This window comes from Oncorhynchus keta, unplaced genomic scaffold (genome assembly GCF_023373465.1).
Source record: "Oncorhynchus keta strain PuntledgeMale-10-30-2019 unplaced genomic scaffold, Oket_V2 Un_contig_8417_pilon_pilon, whole genome shotgun sequence".
In the NCBI taxonomy this organism is placed as follows: domain Eukaryota; kingdom Metazoa; phylum Chordata; class Actinopteri; order Salmoniformes; family Salmonidae; genus Oncorhynchus; species Oncorhynchus keta.
The window spans coordinates 18426-42500 of NW_026290045.1; the positions used below are offsets into that span (position 1 = coordinate 18426).

Genomic DNA, 24075 nt, shown 5'->3' on the forward strand with positions numbered 1-24075 from the left:
TACCCTACTCCCTATACCCTACTCCCTGTACCCTAAAGCCATCGCTACCAGCCTCCACCTCATCTGCTCTAGGGTGAGTCACCTATACCCTACTCCCTGTACCCTATACTATACACCCTGAACCCTATACCCTACTCCCTGTACCCTAAAGTCATCGCTACCCTACACCTCATCTGCTCTAGGGTGAGTAACCTACACCCTACTCCCTGTACCCTAAAGCCATCGCTACCAGCCTCCACCTCATCTGCTCTCGGGTGAGTAACCTATACCCTACTCCCTGTACCCTATACCCTGTACCCTATACTATACACCCTGAACCCTATACCCTACTCCCTGTACCCTAAAGCCATCGCTACCAGCCTCCACCTCATCTGCTCTCGGGTGAGTAACCTATACCCTACTCCCTGTACCCTATACCCTGTACCCTATACTATACACCCTGAACCCTATACCCTACTCCCTGTACCCTAAAGCCATCGCTACCAGCTTCCACCTCATCTGCTCTAGGGTGAGTAACCTACACCCTACTCCCTGTACCCTACACCCTACTCCCTGTACCCTAAAGCCATCGCTATACTATACACCCTGTACCCTACACTCTGTACCCTACACCCTACTCCCTGTACCCTAAAGCCATCGCTACCAGCCTCCACCTCATCTGCTCTCGGGTGAGTAACCTACACCCTACACCCTATACCCTGTACCCTACTCCCTGTACCCTAAAGCCATCGCTATACTATACACCCTGTACCCTACACTCTGTACCCTACACCCTACTCCCTGTACCCTAAAGCCATCGCTACCAGCCTCCACCTCATCTGCTCTAGGGTGAGTAACCTACACCCTACTCCCTGTACCCTATACCCTGTACCCTATACTATACACCCTGAACTCTATACCCTACACCCTGTACCCTACACCCTGTACCCTACACCCTACTCCCTGTAACCTACACCCTACTCCCTGTACCCTAAAGCCATCGCTACCAGCCTCCACCTCATCTGCTCTAGGGTGAGTAACCTACACCCTACTCCCTGTACCCTATACCCTGTACCCTACACCCTATACCCTACACCCTACTCCCTGTACCCTAAAGCCATCGCTACCAGCCTCCACCTCATCTGCTCTCGGGTGAGTAACCTACACCCTACTCCCTGTACCCTACACCCTACTCCCTGTACCCTATACCCTACTCCCTGTACCCTACACCCTATACCCTGTACCCTAAAGCCATCGCTACCAGCCTCCACCTCATCTGCTCTAGGGTGAGTAACCTATACCCTACTCCCTGTACCCTACACCCTATACCCTGTACCCTAAAGTACTACCCTACATCCCTGAACCTACACCCTACTCCTGTACCCTAAAGCCATCGCTACCAGCCTCCACCTCATCTGCTCTAGGGTGAGTAACCTACACCCTACTCCCTGTACCCTATACTATACACCCTGAACCCTACACCCTACTCCCTGTACCCTACACCCTAAAGCCATCGCTACCAGCCTCCACCTCATCTGCTCTAGGGTGAGTAACCTACACCCTACTCCTGTACCCTAAAGCCATGTACCTACACTCATCTGCTCTAGGGTGAGTAACCCTACTCCTGTACCCACCCTACTCCCTGTACCCTAAAGCCATCGCTACCAGCCTCCACCTCATCTGCTCTAGGGTGAGTCACCTACACCCTACTCCCTGTACCCTATACTATACACTCTGAACCCTACACCCTACTCCCTGTACCCTATACCCTACTCCACCCTAAAGCCATCGCTACCAGCCTCCACCTATCTGCCTCACCTACCCTGTCCCTGTACCCTATACTATACTCTGTGCCCTACACCCTACCCTGTACCCTATACCCTACCCACCCTAAAGCCATCGCTACCAGCCTCCACCTCATCTGCTCTAGGGTGAGTAACCTACACCCTACTCCCTGTACCCTATACCCTACTCCCTGTACCCTAAAGCCATCGCTACCAGCCTCCACCTCATCTGCTCTAGGGTGAGTCACCTATACCCTACTCCCTGTACCCTATACTATACACCCTGTACCCTATACCCTACTCCCTGTACCCTATACTATACACCCTGTACCCTATACCCTACTCCCTGTACCCTATACCCTACTCCCTGTACCCTAAAGCCATCGCTACCAGCCTCCACCTCATCTGCTCTAGGGTGAGTAACCTATACCCTACTCCCTGTACCCTATACTATACACTCTGTACCCTACACCCTACTCCCTGTACCCTATACTATACACCTGTACCCTATACCCTACACCCTGTACTCCCTGTACCCTACCCTACTCCCTGTACCCTAAAGCCATCGCTACCAGCCTCCACCTCATCTGCTCTAGGGTGAGTAACCTACACCCTACTCCTGTACCTATACCCTGTACCCTACTATCCCTGTACCCTAACCCTACTCCTGTACCCTACACCCTACACCTGTACCCTAAAGCCATCGCTACCAGCCTCCACCTCATCTGCTCTAGGGTGAGTAACCTATACCCTACTCCCTGTACCCTATACCCTGTACTATACACCCTGAACCCTATACCCTACCCTATAAGCTCCATCGCTACCAGCCTGTATCTGCTCTAGGGTGAGTAACCTACACCCTACTCCCTGTACCCTATACCCTGTACCCTACACCCTAAAGTATCGCTACCAGCCTCCACCTCACTCCCTGAGTACCCTACTCCCTGTACCCTATCCCTGTACACCCTAAAGCCATCGCTACCAGCCTCCACCTCATCTGCTCTAGGGTGAGTAACCTGAACCCTACCCTACTTCCCTGTACCCTATACTATACACCCTGTACCCTACACCCTAGCCCCTATACTATACTCCCTGTACCCTATACTACACCTGAACCCTAAACTCCCTGTATCCAGCCCCACTCTGTACCCTACACCCTACCCTACCCCTGAACCCTATACCCTACACCCCTGTACCCTATACCCTGTACCCTGTACCCTAAACACCCTGCCTATCGCTACCAGCGCTCCAGCCTCCACCTCATCTGCTCTAGGTGAGTAACCTACACCCTACTCCCTGTACCCTATACCCTATACACCCCTATACCTACACCCTACCCTACACCCTGTACCCTACACCCTGTACCCTACACCCTACTCCCTGTACCCTAAAGCCATCGCTACCAGCCTCCACCTCATCTGCTCTAGGGTGAGTCACCTACTCCTGTACCCTACTACACCCTGTACCCTATATACACCCTGTACCCCTATACTACCCTGTACCCTATAACCCTGAACCCTATACCCTAACCCTACACCCTACTCCCTGTACCCTAAAGCCATCGCTACCAGCCTCCACCTCATCTGCTCTAGGGTGAGTAACCTACACCCTACTCCCTGTACCCTAAAGCCATCGCTATACTATACACCCTGTACCCTACACCTATACTATACACCCTGAACCCTATACCCTACTCCTGTACCCTAAAGCCATCGCTACCAGCCTCCACCTCATCTGCTCTAGGGTGAGTAACCTACACCCTACTCCCTGTACCCTATACTCCTGTACCCTACATTTACATTTACTAAAGCAGACGCTCTTATCCAGAGCGACTTACAAATTGGTGCATACACCTTATGACAACCAGTGGAACAGCCACTTGCATCTGAGAAGGTACTTACCCTACTTACCCTATCCTAGGTATTCCTGTGAAGACCTCCGGAAGGTGGTGATTGACTCCGCTGTCCAGCTTCGTGAGGGAGTTTGTTCCACCATTGGGGGCCAGAGCAGCGAACAGTTTTGACTGGGCTGAGCGGGAACTGTCTAGGGTACTCCTGTACCCTATACCCTACTCCTGTACCCTACACTACACCCTGTACCCTATACTACTCCTGTACCCTACTCCCTCCTATACTATACACCCTGAACTCCTATACCCTACACCCTGTACCCTACACCTACCCCTGTACCCTAAAGCCATCGCTACCAGCTCCACCTCATCTGCTCTAGGGTGAGTAACATACACCCTACTCCCTGTACCCTATACCCTGTACCCTATACTATACACCCTGAACTCTATACCTACACCCTGTACCCTACACCCCCCTGTACCCTAAAGCCATCGCTACCAGCTTCCTCACTCGGGTGAGTAACCTATACCCTACTCCCTGTAACCTATACCCTGTACCCTATACTATACACCCTGAACCCTATACCCTACTCCCTGTACCCTAAAGCATCGCTACCAGCCTCCACCTCATCTGCTCTCGGGTGAGTAACCTATACCCTACTCCCTGTAACCTATACCTTACCCTATACTATACACCCTGAACCCTATACCCTACTCCCTGTACCCTAAATATCGCTACCAGCCTCCACCTCATCTGCTCTCGGGTGAGTAACCTATACCCTACTCCTGTACCCTATACACCCTGAACCCTATACCCTACTCCCTGTACCCTAAAGCCATCGCTACCAGCTTCCACCTCATCTGCTCTCGGGTGAGTAACCTATACCCTACCCTGTACCCTACACCCTGTACCTACCCTGTACCTACACCCTACCCCTGTACCCTAAAGCCATCGCTACCAGCCTCCACCTCATCTGCTCTAGGTGAGTAACCTACACCCTACTCCCTGTACCCTATACCCTGTACCCTATACTATACACCCTGAACCCTATACCCTACTCCCCTGTACCCTACACCCTGAACCCTATACCCTACTCCCTGTACCCTAAAGCCATCGCTACCAGCTTCCACCTCATCTGCTCTCGGGTGAGTAACCTACACCCTACTCCCTGTACCCTATACCCTGTACCCTATACTATACACCCTGAACACCCTACTCCCTGTACCCTACACCCTACTCCCTGTACCCTAAAGCCATCGCTACCAGCCTCCACCTCATCTGCTCTAGGGTGAGTAACCTATACCCTACTCCCTGTACCCTATACTATACACCCTATACCCTACACCCTATACCCACCCTACACCCTGAACTCTATACCCTACTCCTGAACCCTACCCTACCTGTACCCTAAAGCCATCGCTACCAGCCTCCACCTCATCTGCTCTAGGTGAGTAACCTATACCCTACTCCCTGTACCCTATACTATACACCCTGTACTCCCTGTACCCTACACCCTACTCCCTGTACCCTAAAGCCATCGCTACCAGCTTCCACCTCATCTGCTCTAGGGTGAGTAACCTATACCCTACTCCCTGTACCCTATACTATACACCCTATTTACACCCTATACCCTATACCCTACACCCTGAACTCTATACTACTCCCTGAACCCTATACCCTACTCCTGTACCCTAAAGTCATCGCTACCAGCCTCCACCTCATCTGCTCTAGGGTGAGTACCCTACTCCCTGTACCCTAAAGCCATCGCTACCTACACCCTACCCTGTACCGGTGAGTAACTATACACCCTGAACCCTACACCCTACCCCTGTACCCTAAAGTCTACCAGCCTCCACCTCATCTGCTCTAGGGTGAGTAACATACACCCTACTCCCTGTACCCTATACCCTACTCCCTGTACCCTACCCTACTCCTGTACCCTATACTATACTCCCTATACCCTACTCCCTGTACCCTATACCCCTGTACCCTATACTATACTCCCTGTACCCTATACCCTACCCTATACCCTGTACCCTACACCCTAAAGCCATCGCTACCAGCCTCCACCTCATCTGCTCTAGGGTGAGTAACCCTACTCCCTGTACCCTATACTATACACCCTGAACCCTATACCCTACTCCCTGTACCCTGTACCCTATACCCTGTACCCTATACTATACACCCTGAACCCTATACCCTACTCCCTGTACCCTAAAGTCATCGCTACCAGCCTCCACCTCATCTGCTCTAGGGTGAGTAACCTATACCCTACTCCCTGTGCCCTATACCCTGTACCCTATACTATACACCCTGTACCCTATACCCTACCTGTACCCTATACCCTATACCCTGTACCCTATACCCTACACCCTGTACCCTATACCCTACACCCTGTACCCTATACTATACACCCTGTACCCTATACCCTACTCCCTGTACCCTATACCCTACACCCTGAACCTAAAGTCATCGCTACCAGCTTCCACCTCATCTGCTCTCGGGTGAGTAACCTATACCCTACTCCCTGTACCGTATACTATACACCCTGAACCCTATACCCAGCACCCTGAACCTCATCTACCAGCTCCACCTCAGGGTGAGTAACATACACCCTACTCCCTGTACCCTAAACCCTGTACCCTATACTATACACCCACCCTACACCCTATACCCTGTACCCTACACCCTACTCCCTGTACCCTACACCCTACTCCCTGTACCCTATACTATACACCCTGTACCCTAAAGTCATCGCTACCAGCTTCCACCTCATCTGCTCTCGGGTGAGTAACCTATACCCTACTCCCTGTACCCTAAAGCCATCGCTATACTATACACCCTGAACCCTATACCCTACTCCCTGTACCCTATACTATACACCCTGAACCCTATACCCTACTCCCTGTACCCTACACTCTGTACCCTACACCCTACTCCCTGTACCCTAAAGCCATCGCTACCAGCCTCCACCTCATCTGCTCTAGGGTGAGTAACCTATACCCTACTCCCTGTACCCTATACTATACACCCTGAACCCTATACCCTACACCCTGTACCCTAAAGCCATCGCTACCAGCCTCCACCTCATCTGCTCTCGGGTGAGTAACCTATACCCTACTCCCTGTACCCTATACCCTGTACCCTATACTATACACCCTGAACCCTATACCCTACTCCCTGTACCCTAAAGCCATCGCTACCAGCCTCCACCTCATCTGCTCTAGGGTGAGTCACCTATACCCTACTCCCTGTACCCTATACTATACACCCTGAACCCTACACCCTACTCCCTGTACCCACCCTACCCCTGTACCCTAAAGTCATCGCTACCAGCTTCCACCTCATCTGCCTCGGGTGAGTAACCTATACCCTACTCCCTGTACCTATACTATACACCCTGAACCCTATACCCTACTCCCTGTACCCTAAAGCCATCGCTACCAGCCTCCACCTCATCTGCTCTAGGGTGAGTAACCTATACCCTACTCCCTGTACCCTATACCCTATGCCCTACACCCTGTACCCTACCCTACCCTGTACCCTAAAGTCATCGCTACCAGCCTCCACCTCATCCTCTAGGGTGAGTAACCTACACCCTACTCCCTGTACCCTACACCCTATGCCCTGTACCCTAAAGCCATCGCTACCAGCCTCCACCTCATCTGCTCTAGGGTGAGTAACCTACACCCTACTCCCTGTACCCTATACCCTGTACCCTATACACCCTGAACCCTATACCCTACACCCTGTACCCTACACCCTGAACCCTATACCCTACACCCTGTACCCTACAATCTATAACCTGTACCCTATACCCTATACCCTGTACCCTACAATCTATAACCTGTACCCTACACCCTGTACCCTACATCCTATATCCTAAACTCTGACCCTATACCCTATACCATATATAATTTACCATATACCCTACACCATATATAATTTAACCTGTACCCTATACCCTATATAATTTACCCTGTACCCTATATCCTATACCATATATAATTTACCCTGTACCCTATACCCTATACCATATATAATTTACCCTGTACCCTATACCATATATAATTTACCCTGTACCCTACACCCTATACCATATATAGTTTACCCTGTACCCTATACCTATAATTTACCCTGCCTATACCATATATAATTTACCATGTACCCTACACCCTATACCATATATAATTTACCCTGTACCCTACACCCCATACCATATATAATTTACCCTGTACCCTACACACTATACATATATAATTTACCCTGTACCCTATACCCCTGTACCCTATACCATATATAATTTACCCTGTACCCTACACCCTATACCATATATAATTTACCCTGTACCCTATACCATATATAATTTACCCTGTAACCTACACCCTATACCATATATAATTTACCCTGTACCCTACACCCTATACCATATATAATTTACCTATACCCTACACCATATATAATTTAACTACCCTATACCCTATATAATTTACCCTGTATCCTATACCCTATCCTATACCCTATATAATTTACCCTATACCCTATACCCTATACCATATATAATTTACCCTGTACCCTATACCATATGTGTACCCTATACCTATAATTTACTCCTGTACCCTACACCCTATACCTATATATAATTTACCCTGTACCCTATACCATATATAATTTGCCCTGTACACCTATACCATATATAATATACCCTGTACCCTACACCCCATACCATATATAATTTACCCTGTACCCTATACACCTATACCCTATAATTTACCCTGTACCCTACACCCCATACCTATAATTTACCCTGTACTATACCATATATAATTTACCCTGTACCCTATACCATATATAATTTACCCTGTACCCTATACCATATATAATTTACCCTGTACCCTACCACCCTATACCATATATAATTTACCCTGTACCCTACACCCCATACCATATATAATTTACCCTGTACCCTATACCCTATGCCATATATAATTTACCCTGTGCCCTATACCCTATACCATATATATTTACCCCATACCATATATAGGGTACCCTATACCATATATAATTTACCCTGTACTTGCCCTATACCCTATCCTTTACCCTGTACTACCAGCCTCCACCTCATCTGCTACCATATATAATTTACAACCCTATACCATATATAATTTACCCTACCCTACCCCTATACCTATATAATTTACCCCTGTACCCTACGCCTGTACCATATATATTTTACCTGTACCCTCCACCCTATATCTGCTCTAGGGTAATTTACCCTGTACCCTATACCCATATATAATTTACCCTGTACCCTATACCATATATACCTACCCTACTCCTATACCCTATAACCCTATACCCTAATTTCACCGTACCCTATACCATATATATTTAGCCATATAATTTACCCTGTACCCTACAGCCTACCCACCTATACCATATATCCCCTGTATAACCTATACCATATAATTTACTCCCTGTACCCTATATACCCTATATAACACCCTGTACCCTATACCCTAATTTACCCTGTACCCCTATACACCCTGAACCCTATACCCTACACCCTGTACCCTACACTCTGTAACCTATACCCTACTCCTGTACCCTATACCCTGTACCTATACTATAATTTACCCTGAACCTATACCATATACACCCTTACCCTAAAACTCTATACCATATATATTTACCCTGTACCCTACTCCCTATACTCTACTCCCTATACCCTACACTCTGTACCCTATACCCTACTCCCTGTACCCTACTCCCTATACCCTACTCCCTGTACCCTACTCTCTGTACTCTACTCCCTGTACCCTATACCTTGTCACCTATACTCTACTACCTATACCCTACATCTGTACCCTATACCCTACACTCTGTACCCTATACCATATACCCTACTCGCTGTACCCTACTCCCTTTACCCTATACCCTGTACCCTACGCACTGTACCCTAGCCACTGTACCCTACACACTGTACCCTACACCTTATACCCTACACCCTGTACCCTACACCCTGTACCCTACACCCGTACCCTACACCTTATAACCTGTACCCTATACCCTACACCATGTACCCTACACCCTACACCCGGTGCCCTACACCCTGTACCCTATACCCTATACCCTACTCCCTGTGACCTATACCCTGTACAACCTATATCCTACACTCTATACCCTACAACCTATAGCTGACACCCTATACCCTACAACCTATAACCTATATCCTATACCCTACAACCTATAATCTATATCCTATACCCTAAACCCTATACCCTACAACCTATGACCTACACTCTATACCCTACAACCTATAACCTATATCCTATACCCTAAACCCTATACCCTAAACCTATACCCTACACTCTATACCCTACAACCTATATCCTATATCCTAAATTCTATACCCTACAACCTATAACCTATCTCATATACCATAAACCCTACACCCTACAACCTATAACCTACACTCTACCCTACAACTTATAACCTACACTCTACCCTACAACCTATAACCTATCTCATATACCCTAAACCCTATACCCTACAACCTATAACCTACACTCTACCCTACAACCTATATCCTATATCCTAAATTCTATACCCTACAACCTATAACCTATCTCATATACCATAAACCCTACACCCTACAACCTATATCCTATACCCTAAACCCTATACCCTACACCCTCTACCCTACACCCTGTACCCTACACCCTGTACCCTACAACCTATATCCTATACCCTAAACCCTTCAACCTATACCCTACACCCTGTACCCTACAACCTATAGCCTATATCCTATACCCTAAACCCTTCAACCTATACCCTACACCCTGTACCCTACACCCTGTACCCTACAACCTATATCCTATACCCTAAACCCTTCAACCTATACCCTACACTCTGTACCCTACACCCTGTACCCTGTACCCTACACCCTATCTCATATACCCTAAACCCTATACCCTACAACCTATAGCCTACACTCTACCCTACAACCTAAAGCCTATATCCTATACCCTAAACCCTTCAACCTATACCCTACACCCTGTACCCTACCCCCTATATCCTATACCCTAAACCCTATACCCTATACCCTCTACCCTACACTCTGTACCCTACACCCTGTACCCTACACCCTACAACCTATATCCTATATCCTAAAATCTATACCCTACAACCTATAACCTACACTCTATACCCTACAACCTATAACCTATCTCATATACCCTAAACCCTATACCCTACAACCTATAACCTACACTCTATACCCTACAACCTATAACCTATCTCATATACCCTAAACCCTATACCCTACAACCTATAGCCTACACTCTACCCTACAACCTATAACCTATATCCTATACCCTATACCCTACAACCTATAGCCTACACTCTATACCCTTCAACCTATAGCCTACAACCTATACCCTAAACTTTATACCCTACAACCTATAGCCTATACCCTACACGCGATACCCTACACTCTATACCCTTTACCCTACACTCTAAAACCTATACCCTACACTTCTTGCGGTCAATTTGCAGTCTACAAATGATTTGTAATTATGTTCCAGCTAGTCCCTGTCTTGTGTCCTAGTCCCTGTCTAGTGTCCCTGTCCAGTGTCCCTGTCTAGTGTCCTAGTCCCGGTCTAGTGTCCTCATCCCTGTCTAGTGTCCTCATCCCTGTCTAGTGTCCTAGTCCCTGTCTAGTGTCCTAGTCCCTGTCTAGTGTCCTCGTCCCTGTCTAGTGTCCTTGTCTAGTGTCCTAGTCCCTGTCTAGTGTCCTAGTCCCTGTCTAGTGTCCTAGTCCCTGTCTAGTGTCCTAGTCTAGTGTCCTAGTCCCTGTCTAGTGTCCTAGTCCCTGTCTAGTGTCCTAGTCCCTGTCTAGTATCCTAGTCTCTGTCTAGTGTCCTAGTCCCTGTCTAGTGTCCTAGTCCCTGTCTAGTGTCCTAGTCCCTGTCTAGTATCCTAGTCTCTGTCTAGTGTCCCTGTCTAGTGTCCTGGTCCCTGTCTAGTGTCCTAGTCCCTGTCTAGTGTCCTAGTCTCTGTCTAGTGTCCTAGTCCCTGTCTAGTGTCCTCGTCCCTGTGTAGTGTCCTCGTCCCTGTCTAGTGTCCTAGTCCCTGTCTAGTGTCCTCGTCCCTGTCTAGTGTCCTTGTCCCTGTCTAGTGTCCTAGTCCCTGTCTAGTGTCCTAGTCCCTGTCTAGTGTCCTAGTCCCTGTCTAGTGTCCTGGTCCCTGTCTAGTGTCCTGGTCCCTGTCTAGTGTCCCTGTCTAGTGTCCTGGTCCCTGTCTAGTGTCCTGGTCCCTGTCTAGTGTCCTAGTTCCTGTCTAGTGTTCTAGTCCCTGTCTAGTATCCTGGTCCCTGTCTAGTGTCCCTGTCTAGTGTCCTGGTCCCTGTCTAGTGGCCTAGTCCCTGTCTAGTGTCCTGGTCCCTGTCTAGTGGCCTAGTCCCTGTCTAGTGTCCTAGTCCCTGTCTAGTGGCCTAGTCCCTGTCTAGTGTCCTAGTCCCTGTCTAGTGTCCTAGTCCCTGTCTAGTGTCCTCGTCCCTGTCTAGTGTCCTTGTCTAGTGTCCTAGTCCCTGTCTAGTGTCCTAGTCCCTGTCTAGTGTCCTGGTCCCTGTCCAGTATCCTAGTCCCTGTCTATTGCCCTAGACCCTGTCTAGTGTCCTCGTCCCTGTCTAGTGTCCTAGTCCCTGTCTAGTGTCCTAGTCCCTGTCTAGTGTCCTCGTCCCTGTCTAGTGTCCTAGTCCCTGTCTAGTGTCCTAGTCCCTGTCTAGTGTCCTCGTTCCTGTCTAGTGTCCTAGTCCCTGTCTAGTGTCCTAGTCCCTGTCTAGTGTCCTGGTCCCTGTCCAGTATCCTAGTCCCTGTCTATTGCCCTAGACCCTGTCTAGTGTCCTCGTCCCTGTCTAGTGTCCTAGTCCCTGTCTAGTGTCCTAGTCCCTGTCTAGTGTCCTAGTCTAGTGTCCTAGTCCCTGTCTAGTGTCCTAGTCCCTGTCTAGTATCCTAGTCTCTGTCTAGTGTCCTAGTCCCTGTCTAGTGTCCTAGTCCATGTCTAGTGTCCTAGTCCCTGTCTAGTATCCTAGTCTCTGTCTAGTGTCCCTGTCTAGTGTCCTGGTCCCTGTCTAGTGTCCTAGTCCCTGTCTAGTGTCCTAGTCTCTGTCTAGTGTCCTAGTCCCTGTCTAGTGTCCTCGTCCCTGTGTAGTGTCCTCGTCCCTGTCTAGTGTCCTAGTCCCTGTCTAGTGTCCTCGTCCCTGTCTAGTGTCCTTGTCCCTGTCTAGTGTCCTAGTCCCTGTCTAGTGTCCTAGTCCCTGTCTAGTGTCCTAGTCCCTCTCTAGTGTCCTGGTCCCTGTCTAGTGTCCTGGTCCCTGTCTAGTGTCCCTGTCTAGTGTCCTGGTCCCTGTCTAGTGTCCTGGTCCCTGTCTAGTGTCCTAGTTCCTGTCTAGTGTCCTAGTCCCTGTCTAGTATCCGGGTCCCTGTCTAGTGTCCCTGTCTAGTGTCCTGGTCCCTGTCTAGTGGCCTAGTCCCTGTCTAGTGTCCTGGTCCCTGTCTAGTGGCCTAGTCCCTGTCTAGTGTCCTAGTCCCTGTCTAGTGGCCTAGTCCCTGTCTAGTGTCCTAGTCCCTGTCTAGTGTCCTAGTCCCTGTCTAGTGTCCTAGTCCCTGTCTAGTGTCCTAGTCCCTGTCTAGTGTCCTAGTCCCTGTCTAGTGTCCTAGTCCCTGTCTCGTGTCCTAGTCCCTGTCTAGTGTCCTAGTCCCTGTCTAGTATCCTAGTCCCTGTCTAGTATCCTAGTCCCTGTCTAGTGTCCTAGTCCCTGTCTAGTGTCCTCATCCCTGTCTAGTGTCCTCATCCCTGTCTAGTGTCCTAGTCCCTGTCTAGTGTCCTAGTCCCTGTCTAGTGTCCTCGTCCCTGTCTAGTGTCCTTGTCTAGTGTCCTAGTCCCTGTCTAGTGTCCTAGTCCCTGTCTAGTGTCCTAGTCCCTGTCTAGTATCCTAGTCTCTGTCTAGTGTCCTGGTTCCTGTCTAGTGTCCTAGTCCCTGTCTAGTATCCTGGTCCCTGTCTAGTGTCCCTGTCTAGTGTCCTAGTCCCTGTCTAGTGTCCTGGTCCCTGTCTAGTGTCCTAGTCCCTGTCTAGTGTCCTAGTCCCTGTCTAGTGTCCTAGTCCCTGTCTAGTGTCCTAGTCCCTGTCTAGTGTCCTAGTCCCTGTCTAGTGTCCTGGTCCCTGTCTAGTGTCCTAGTCCCTGTCTAGTGTCCTGGTCCCTGTCTAGTGTCCTAGTCCCTGTCTAGTGTCCTAGACCCTGTCTAGTGTCCTCGTCCCTGTCTAGTGTCCTAGTCCCTGTCTAGTGTCCTAGTCCCTGTCTAGTGTCCTCGTCCCTGTCTAGTGTCCTAGTCCCTGTCTAGTGTCCTCGTCCCTGTCTAGTGTCCTAGTCCCTGTCTAGTGTCCTAGTCCCTGTCTAGTGTCCTGGTCCCTGTCCAGTATCCTAGTCCCTGTCTATTGCCCTAGACCCTGTCTAGTGTCCTCGTCCCTGTCTAGTGTCCTAGTCCCTGTCTAGTGTCCTAGTCCCTGTCTAGTGTCCTCGTCCCTGTCTAGTGTCCTAGTCCCTGTCTAGTGTCCTAGTCCCTGTCTAGTGTCCTCGTCCCTGTCTAGTGTCCTAGTCCCTGTCTAGTGTCCTAGTCCCTGTCTAGTGTCCTGGTCCCTGTCTAGTGTCCTCGTCCCTGTCTAGTGTCCTCGTCCCTGTCTAGTGTCCTAGTCCCTGTCTAGTGTCCTAGTCCCTGTATAGTGTCCTCGTCCCTGTCTAGTGTCCTAGTCCCTGTCTAGTGTCCTAGTCCCTGTCTAGTGTCCTAGTCCCTGTCTAGTGTCCTAGTCCCTGTCTAGTGTCCTCGTCCCTGTCTAGTGTCCTGGTCCCTGTCTAGTGTCCTAGTCCCTGTCTAGTGTCCTAGTCCCTGTCTAGTGTCCTAGTCCCTGTCTAGTGTCCTGGTCCCTGTCCAGTATCCTAGTCCCTGTCTATTGCCCTAGACCCTGTCTAGTGTCCTCGTCCCTGTCTAGTGTCAGAGCGAGAGGGGGATGGAGAAAGAGAGAGGGAGAGAGAGAAAGAGGGAGAGAGCAATGCAGAGGAGAGTGGCAAAACCTAAGTTTATCCATCATTTATTGGTATGTTGCAGAGAGGAATATATTTTAGAGAGAGGGAGAGACGGAGAGAGAGAGAGCTAGAGAGAGAGAGCTAGAGAGAGAGAGCTAGAGAGAGAGCTAGAGATACTGTATACTGTATCACATATACTGTATCACATATACGGCATCACATATACTGTATCACATATACTGTATACTGCATCACATATACTGTATCACATATACTGTATACTGCATCACATATACTGTACCACATATACTGTATATTGTATCACATATACTGCATCACATATACTGTATCACATATACTGTATACTGTATCACATATACTGTATAGTGTATCACATATACTGTATAGTGTATCACATATACTGTATCACATATACTGTATCACATATACTGTATATTGTATCACATATACTGCATCGCATATACTGTATCACATATACTGTATACTGTATCACATATACTGTATACTGTATCACATATACTGTATACTGTATCACATATACTGTATTACATATTTTGTATCACATATACTGTATACTGAATGACATATACTTAGAGAGAGGGAGAGACGGAGAGAGAGAGAGCTAGAGAGAGAGAGCTAGAGAGAGAGAGAGAGAGAGCTAGAGAGAGAGAGAGAGAGAGAGAGAGACAGAGAGAGAGAGAGAGAGAGGCTGACCTGGTTAGCTGTGTGTGCAGAGTAGACTTAGAGGGGAGGGGAGTGTCACTCCCCAGGTGATTTGGCGAGACATCTTAACACTCTTTCAAGAGAGACATTTTCTCTTGGGTTATTCTAACTAATTTACTCCTTTTCTCCTCCTCTCTGCTCCTCTCTTCTCCTCTCCCTTCCTCTCGTCTCTTCTCCTCTCTTCTCCTCTCCCCTCCTCTCGTCTCCCCTCCTCTCCTCTCCTCTCATTTGTAGATCATGTCGGAGCGTAAGCATGCTAAAGCGCTATCAGGGGCGTTGTCAGGGGGCGTGTCTCTACACGACAGAATGCAGTCAGGACTAGACCTCCCGCTACAAGGTACTCTACTCTACTGTAATCTACTCTACTGTAATCTACTCTGCTCTACTGTAATCTACACTACTCTACTGTAATCTACTCTACTCTACTGTAATCTACACTACTCTACTGTAATCTACTCTGCTCTACTGTAATCTACTCTACTGTTGTCTACTCTACTGTAATCTACTCTACTGTAATCTACTCTGCTCTACTGTAATCTACTCTGCTCTACTGTAATATACTCTACTGTAGTCTACTTTACTGTAATCTACTCTACTGTAATCTACTCTGCTCTACTGTAATCTACTCTACTGTAACCTACTCTGCTCTACTGTAATCTACTCTACTGTAATCTACACTACTCTACTGTAATCTACTCTACTGTTATCTACTCTGCTCTACTCTACTCTGCTCTACTGTAATCTACTCTGCTCTACTGTAATCTACTCTGCTCTACTGTAATCTACTCTACTGTAGTCTACTCTACTGTAATCTACTCTACTGTAATCTACTCTGCTCTACTGGAATCTACTCTACTGTAACCTACTCTGCTCTACTGTAATCTACTCTACTCTACTGTAATCTACTCTACTGTAATCTACTCTCTACTCTGCTCGACTGTAATCTACTCTACTCTTCTCTACTGTAATCTACTCTACTCTGCTCTACTGTACTCTACTCTGCTCTACTGGAATCTACTCTACTCTGCTCTACTGTAATCTACTCTACTCTGCTCTACTGTAATCTACTCTACTCGGCTCTACTGTAATCTACCTAACTCGGCTCTACTGTACTCAACTCTGCTCTACTTTAATCTACTCTACTCTGCTCGACTGTAATCTACTCTACTGTAATCTACTCTACTCTACTCTGCTCTACTGTAATCTACTCTACTCTGCTCTACTCTGCTCTACTCTGCTTTGCTCTACTGTACTGTAATCTACTCTACTCTCCTCTACTCTGCTCTACTGTACTCTACTGTACTGTCATCTACTCTACTCTGCTCTACTGTACTGTAATCTACTCTACTCTGCTCTACTGTAATCTACTCTACTCTCCTCTACTCTGCTCTACTGTACTCTACTGTACTCTGCTCTACTGTACTCTACTGTACTCTGCTCTACTCTGCTCTACTTTATGCTGTATCACATATACTGTATAGTGTATCACATATACTGTACCACATATACTGTATACTGTATCACATATACTGTATAATGTATCACATATACTGTATCACATATACTGTATAATGTATCACATATACTGTATACTGTATCACGTATACTGTATAATGTCTTACATTTACTGTCTCCCATATACTGGATACTGTATCACATATACTGTATACTGTATCACATATACTGTATCACATATGCTGTATAATGTATCACATATACTGTATCACATATACTGTATACTGTATCACATATACTGTATCACATATACGGCATCACATATACTGTATCACATATACTGTATACTGTATCACATATACTGTATCACATATACGGCATCACATATACTGTATCACATATACTGTATCACATATACTGTATCACATATACTGTATACTGTATCACATATACTGTATCACATATGCTGTATAATGTATCACATATACTGTATCACATATACTGTATATTGTATCACATATACTGCATCACATATACTGTATCACATATACTGTATCACATATACTGTATACTGTATCACATATACTGTATCACATATGCTGTATAATGTATCACATATACTGTATCACATATACTGTATACTGTATCACATATACTGTATCACATATACCGTATCACATATACTGTATCACATATACTGTATACTGTATCACATATACTGTATACTGTATCACATATACTATATCACATATTTTGTATCACATATAATGTATACTGTATGACATATACTGTACCATATATACTGTACCACATATACTGTATTCTGTATCACATATACTGTATTCTGTATCACATATACTGTATACTGTATCACATATACTGTATCACACATACTGTATACTGTATCACATATACTGTATCACATATACTGTATACTGTATCACATATACTGTATCACATATACTGTATATTGTATCACATATACTGTATCACATATACTGTATCACATATACTGTATCACATATACCATATACCGTATCACAAATACTGTATCACATATACTGTATATTGTATCACATATACTGCATGACATATACTGTATCACATATACTGTATCACATATACTGTATAGTGTATCACATATACTGTATACTGTATCACATATACTGTATCAAATATACTGTATCACATATACCGTATACTGTATCACATATACTGTATCACATATACTGTATACTGTATCACATATACTGCATCACATATACTGTATTCCATATACTGTATACTGTATCACATATACTGTATCACATATACTGTATACTGTATAACATATACTGAATCACATATACTGTATACTGCATCACATCTACTGTACCACATATACTGTATATTGTATCACATATACTGCATCACATATACTGTATACTGTATCACATATACTGTATAGTGTATCACATATAATGTATCACATATACTGTATACTGTATCACAAATACTGTATCACATATACTGTATATTGTATCACATATACTGCATCACATATACTGTATCACATATACTGTATCACAAATGCTGTATAATGTATCACATATACTGTATCACATATACTGTATACTGTATCACATATACTGTATCACATATACGGCATCACATATACTGTATCACATATACTGTATACTGCATCACATATACTGTATCACATATACTGTATACTGTATCACATATACTGTATATTGTATCACATATACTGCATCACATATACTGTATCACATATACTGTATACTGTATCACATATACTGTATAGTGTATCACATATACTGTATAGTGTATCACATATACTGTATCACATATACTGTATCACATATACTGTATATTGTATCACATATACTGCATCGCATATACTGTATCACATATACTGTATACTGTATCACATATACTGTATACTGTATCACATATACTGTATACTGTATCACATATACTGTATTACATATTTTGTATCACATATACTGTATACTGAATGACATATACTGTATCACATATTTTGTATCACATATACTGTATACTGTATGACATATACTGTACCACATATACTGTATTCTGTATCACATATACTGTATACTGTATCACATATACTGTACCACATATACTGTATTCTGTATCACATATACTGTATACTGTATCACATATACTGTATACTGTATCACATATACTGTATAGTGTATCACATATACTGTATCACACATACTGTATACTGTATCACATATACTGTATCACATATACTGTATATTGTATCACATATACTGCATCACATATACTGTATCACATATACTGTATCACATATACTGTATACTGTATCACATATACTGTATACTGTATCACATATACTGCATCACATATACTGTATCACATATACTGTATCACATATACTGTATACTGTATCACATATACTGTATACTGTATCACATATACTGTATCACATATTTTGTATCACATATACTGTATACTGTATGACATATACTGTACCATATATACTGTACCACATATACTGTATTCTGTATCACATATACTGTATACTGTATCACATATACTGTGTACTGTATCACATATACTGTATAGTGTATCACATATACTGTATCACATATACTGTATAGTGTATCACATATACTGTATCACATATACTGTATATTGTATCACATATACTGTATCACATATACTGTATAGTGTATCACATATACTGTATCACATATACTGTATATTGTATCACATATACTGTATCACATATACTGTATAGTGTATCACATATACTGTATCACATATACTGTATATTGTATCACATATACTGTATAGTGTATCACATATACTGTATCACATATACTGTATATTGTATCACATATACTGTATCACATATACTGTATACTGTATCACATATACTGTATCACATATACTGTATATTGTATCACATATTCTGCATCACATATACTGTATCACATATACTGTATACTGTATCACATATACTGCATCACATATACTGTATTCCATATACTGTATACTGTATCACATATACTGTATCACATATACTGTATACTGTATAACATATACTGAATCACATATACTGTATACTGCATCACATCTACTGTACCACATATACTGTATATTGTATCACATATACTGCATCACATATACTGTATACTGTATCACATATACTGTATAGTGTATCACAAATACTGTATCACATATACTGTATATTGTATCACATATACTGCATCACATATACTGTATCACATATACTGTATCACAAATGCTGTATAATGTATCACATATACTGTATCACATATACTGTATACTGTATCACATATACTGTATCACATATACGGCATCACATATACTGTATCACATATACTGTATACTGCATCACATATACTGTACCACATATACTGTATATTGTATCACATATACTGCATCACATATACTGTATCACATATACTGTATACTGTATCACATATACTGTATAGTGTATCACATATACTGTATCACATATACTGTATCACATATACTGTATATTGTATCACATATACTGCATCGCATATACTGTATCACATATACTGTATACTGTATCACATATACTGTATACTGTATCACATATACTGTATACTGTATCACATATACTGTATCACATATTTTGTATCACATATACTGTATACTGAATGACATATACTGTATCACATATTTTGTATCACATATACTGTATACTGTATGACATATACTGTACCACATATACTGTATTCTGTATCACATATACTGTATACTGTATCACATATACTGTACCACATATACTGTATTCTGTATCACATATACTGTATACTGTATCACATATACTGTATACTGTATCACATATACTGTATAGTGTATCACATATACTGTATCACACATACTGTATACTGTATCACATATACTGTATCACATATACTGTATATTGTATCACATATACTGCATCACATATACTGTATCACATATACTGTATCACATATACTGTATACTGTATCACATATACTGTATATTGTATCACATATACTGCATCACATATACTGTATCACATATACTGTATCACATATACTGTATACTGTATCACATATACTGTATACTGTATCACATATACTGTATCACATATTTTGTATCACATATACTGTATACTGTATGACATATACTGTACCATATATACTGTACCACATATACTGTGTTCTGTATCACATATACTGTATACTGTATCACATATACTGTGTACTGTATCACATATACTGTATAGTGTATCATATATACTGTATCACATATACTGTATAGTGTATCACATATACTGTATCACATATACTGTATATTGTATCACATATACTGTATCACATATACTGTATAGTGTATCACATATACTGTATCACATATACTGTATATTGTATCACATATACTCTATCACATATACTGTATAGTGTATCACATATACTGTATCACATATACTGTATATTGTATCACATATACTGTATAGTGTATCACATATACTGTATCACATATACTGTATAGTGTATCACATATACTGTATCACATATACTGTATATTGTATCACATATACTGTATCACATATACTGTATAGTGTATCACATATACTGTATCACATATACTGTATATTGTATCACATATTCTGCATCACATATACTGTATCACATATACTGTATATTGTATCACATATTCTGCATCACATATACTGTATCACATATACTGTATCACATATACTGTATCACATATACTGTATCACATATACTGTGTTGTGTATCACATATACTGTATCACATATACTGTATCACATATACTGTATCACATATACTGTATCACATATACCGTATACTGTATCACATATACTGTATCAAATATACTGTATCACATATACTGTATCACATATACTGTATCACATATACCGTATACTGTATCACATATACTGTATCAAATATACTGTATCACATATACCGTATACTGTATCACATATACTGTATCAAATATACTGTATCACATATACCGTATACTGTATCACATATACTGTATCACATATACTGTATACTGTATCACATATACTGCATCACATATACTGTATCACATATACTGTATACTGTATCACATATACTGTGTTGTGTATCACATATACTGTATCACATATACTGTATCACATATACTGTATATTGTATCACATATACTGCATCACATATACTGTATCACATATACTGTATCACATATACTGTATACTGTATCACATATACTGTATCACATATGCTGTATCACATATACTGTATACTGTATCACATATACTGTATCACATATACCGTATCACATATACTGTATCACATATACTGTATACTGTATCACATATACTGTATCACATATTTTGTATCACATATAATGTATACTGTATGACATATACTGTACCATATATACTGTACCACATATACTGTATTCTGTATCACATATACTGTATTCTGTATCACATATACTGTATACTGTATCACATATACTGTATCACACATACTGTATACTGTATCACATATACTGTATCACATATACTGTATACTGTATCACATATACTGTATCACATATACTGTATATTGTATCACATATACTGTATCACATATACTGTATCACATATACTGTATCACATATACTGTATCACATATACTGTATCACATATACCGTATCACAAATACTGTATCACATATACTGTATATTGTATCACATATACTGCATGACATATACTGTATCACATATACTGTATCACATATACTGTATCACATATACTGTATCACATATACCGTATCACAAATACTGTATCACATATACTGTATATTGTATCACATATACTGCATGACATATACTGTATCACATATACTGTATCACATATACTGTATCACATATACCGTATCACAAATACTGTATCACATATACTGTATATTGTATCACATATACTGCATGACATATACTGTATCACATATACTGTATCACATATACTGTATCACATATACTGTATAGTGTATCACATATACTGTATACTGTATCACATATACTGTATCAAATATACTGTATCACATATACCGTATACTGTATCACATATACTGTATCACATATACTGTATACTGTATCACATATACTGCATCACATATACTGTATTCCATATACTGTATACTGTATCACATATACTGTATCACATATATTGTATACTGTATAACATATACTGAATCACATATACTGTATACTGCATCACATCTACTGTACCACATATACTGTATATTGTATCACATATACTGCATCACATATACTGTATACTGTATCACATATACTGTATAGTGTATCACATATAATGTATCACATATACTGTATCACAAATACTGTATCACATATACTGTATATTGTATCACATATACTGCATCACATATACTGTATCACATATACTGTATCACAAATGCTGTATAATGTATCACATATACTGTATCACATATACTGTATACTGTATCACATATACTGTATCACATATACTGTATCACATATACTGTATACTGCATCACATATACTGTACCACATATACTGTATATTGTATCACATATACTGCATCACATATACTGTATCACATATACTGTATCACATATACTGTATACTGTATCACATATACTGTATCACATATACTGTATCACATATACTGTATCACATATACTGTATACTGTATCACATATACTGTATACTGTATCACATATACTGTATACTGTGTGTGTGTGTGTGTTCAGCAGAGTTCCCCACTCCAAAGACAGAGTTGGTCCAGAGGTTCCGGCTGCTGTATCTGGGTATGAAGCCAGTAGACAGACCTATAGGTGAGACACACACACACACACACACACACACACACACACACACACACACACACACACACACACACACACACACACACACACACAGACAGACGCACACTAACAGTGGTAGTTAGTGAGTGATCCTGACCTCTGACCCCTGCCCTGTGACCCTAGGTATGGACATATTGAACGGGGCGATAGACCGTCTGATTGGTTCTTCCAGGAGAGATCAGTGGAAGGCTGTTAACCTCAACGTGGCTGATGCTACCCTCATTATCAGCAACAACCAGGTAACATTCACTATAA

The 24075-nt window shown here is 42.9% G+C and overlaps 1 protein-coding gene across 1 annotated transcript in view; it reads left to right on the forward strand.

The window, feature by feature from the left end:
• LOC127926827 (amyloid beta precursor protein binding family B member 2-like) overlaps positions 1-24075 on the forward strand; it is a 48647-nt gene that overhangs the window by 18419 nt on the left and 6153 nt on the right. Inside the window, exons 2-4 of the mRNA XM_052512449.1 lie at positions 15677-15779; positions 23707-23790; positions 23944-24059. Of these exons, the coding sequence (XP_052368409.1) occupies positions 15680-15779; positions 23707-23790; positions 23944-24059 (300 nt within the window). The 5' untranslated portion in view covers positions 15677-15679. The remainder of the gene's footprint in view (positions 1-15676; positions 15780-23706; positions 23791-23943; positions 24060-24075) is intronic.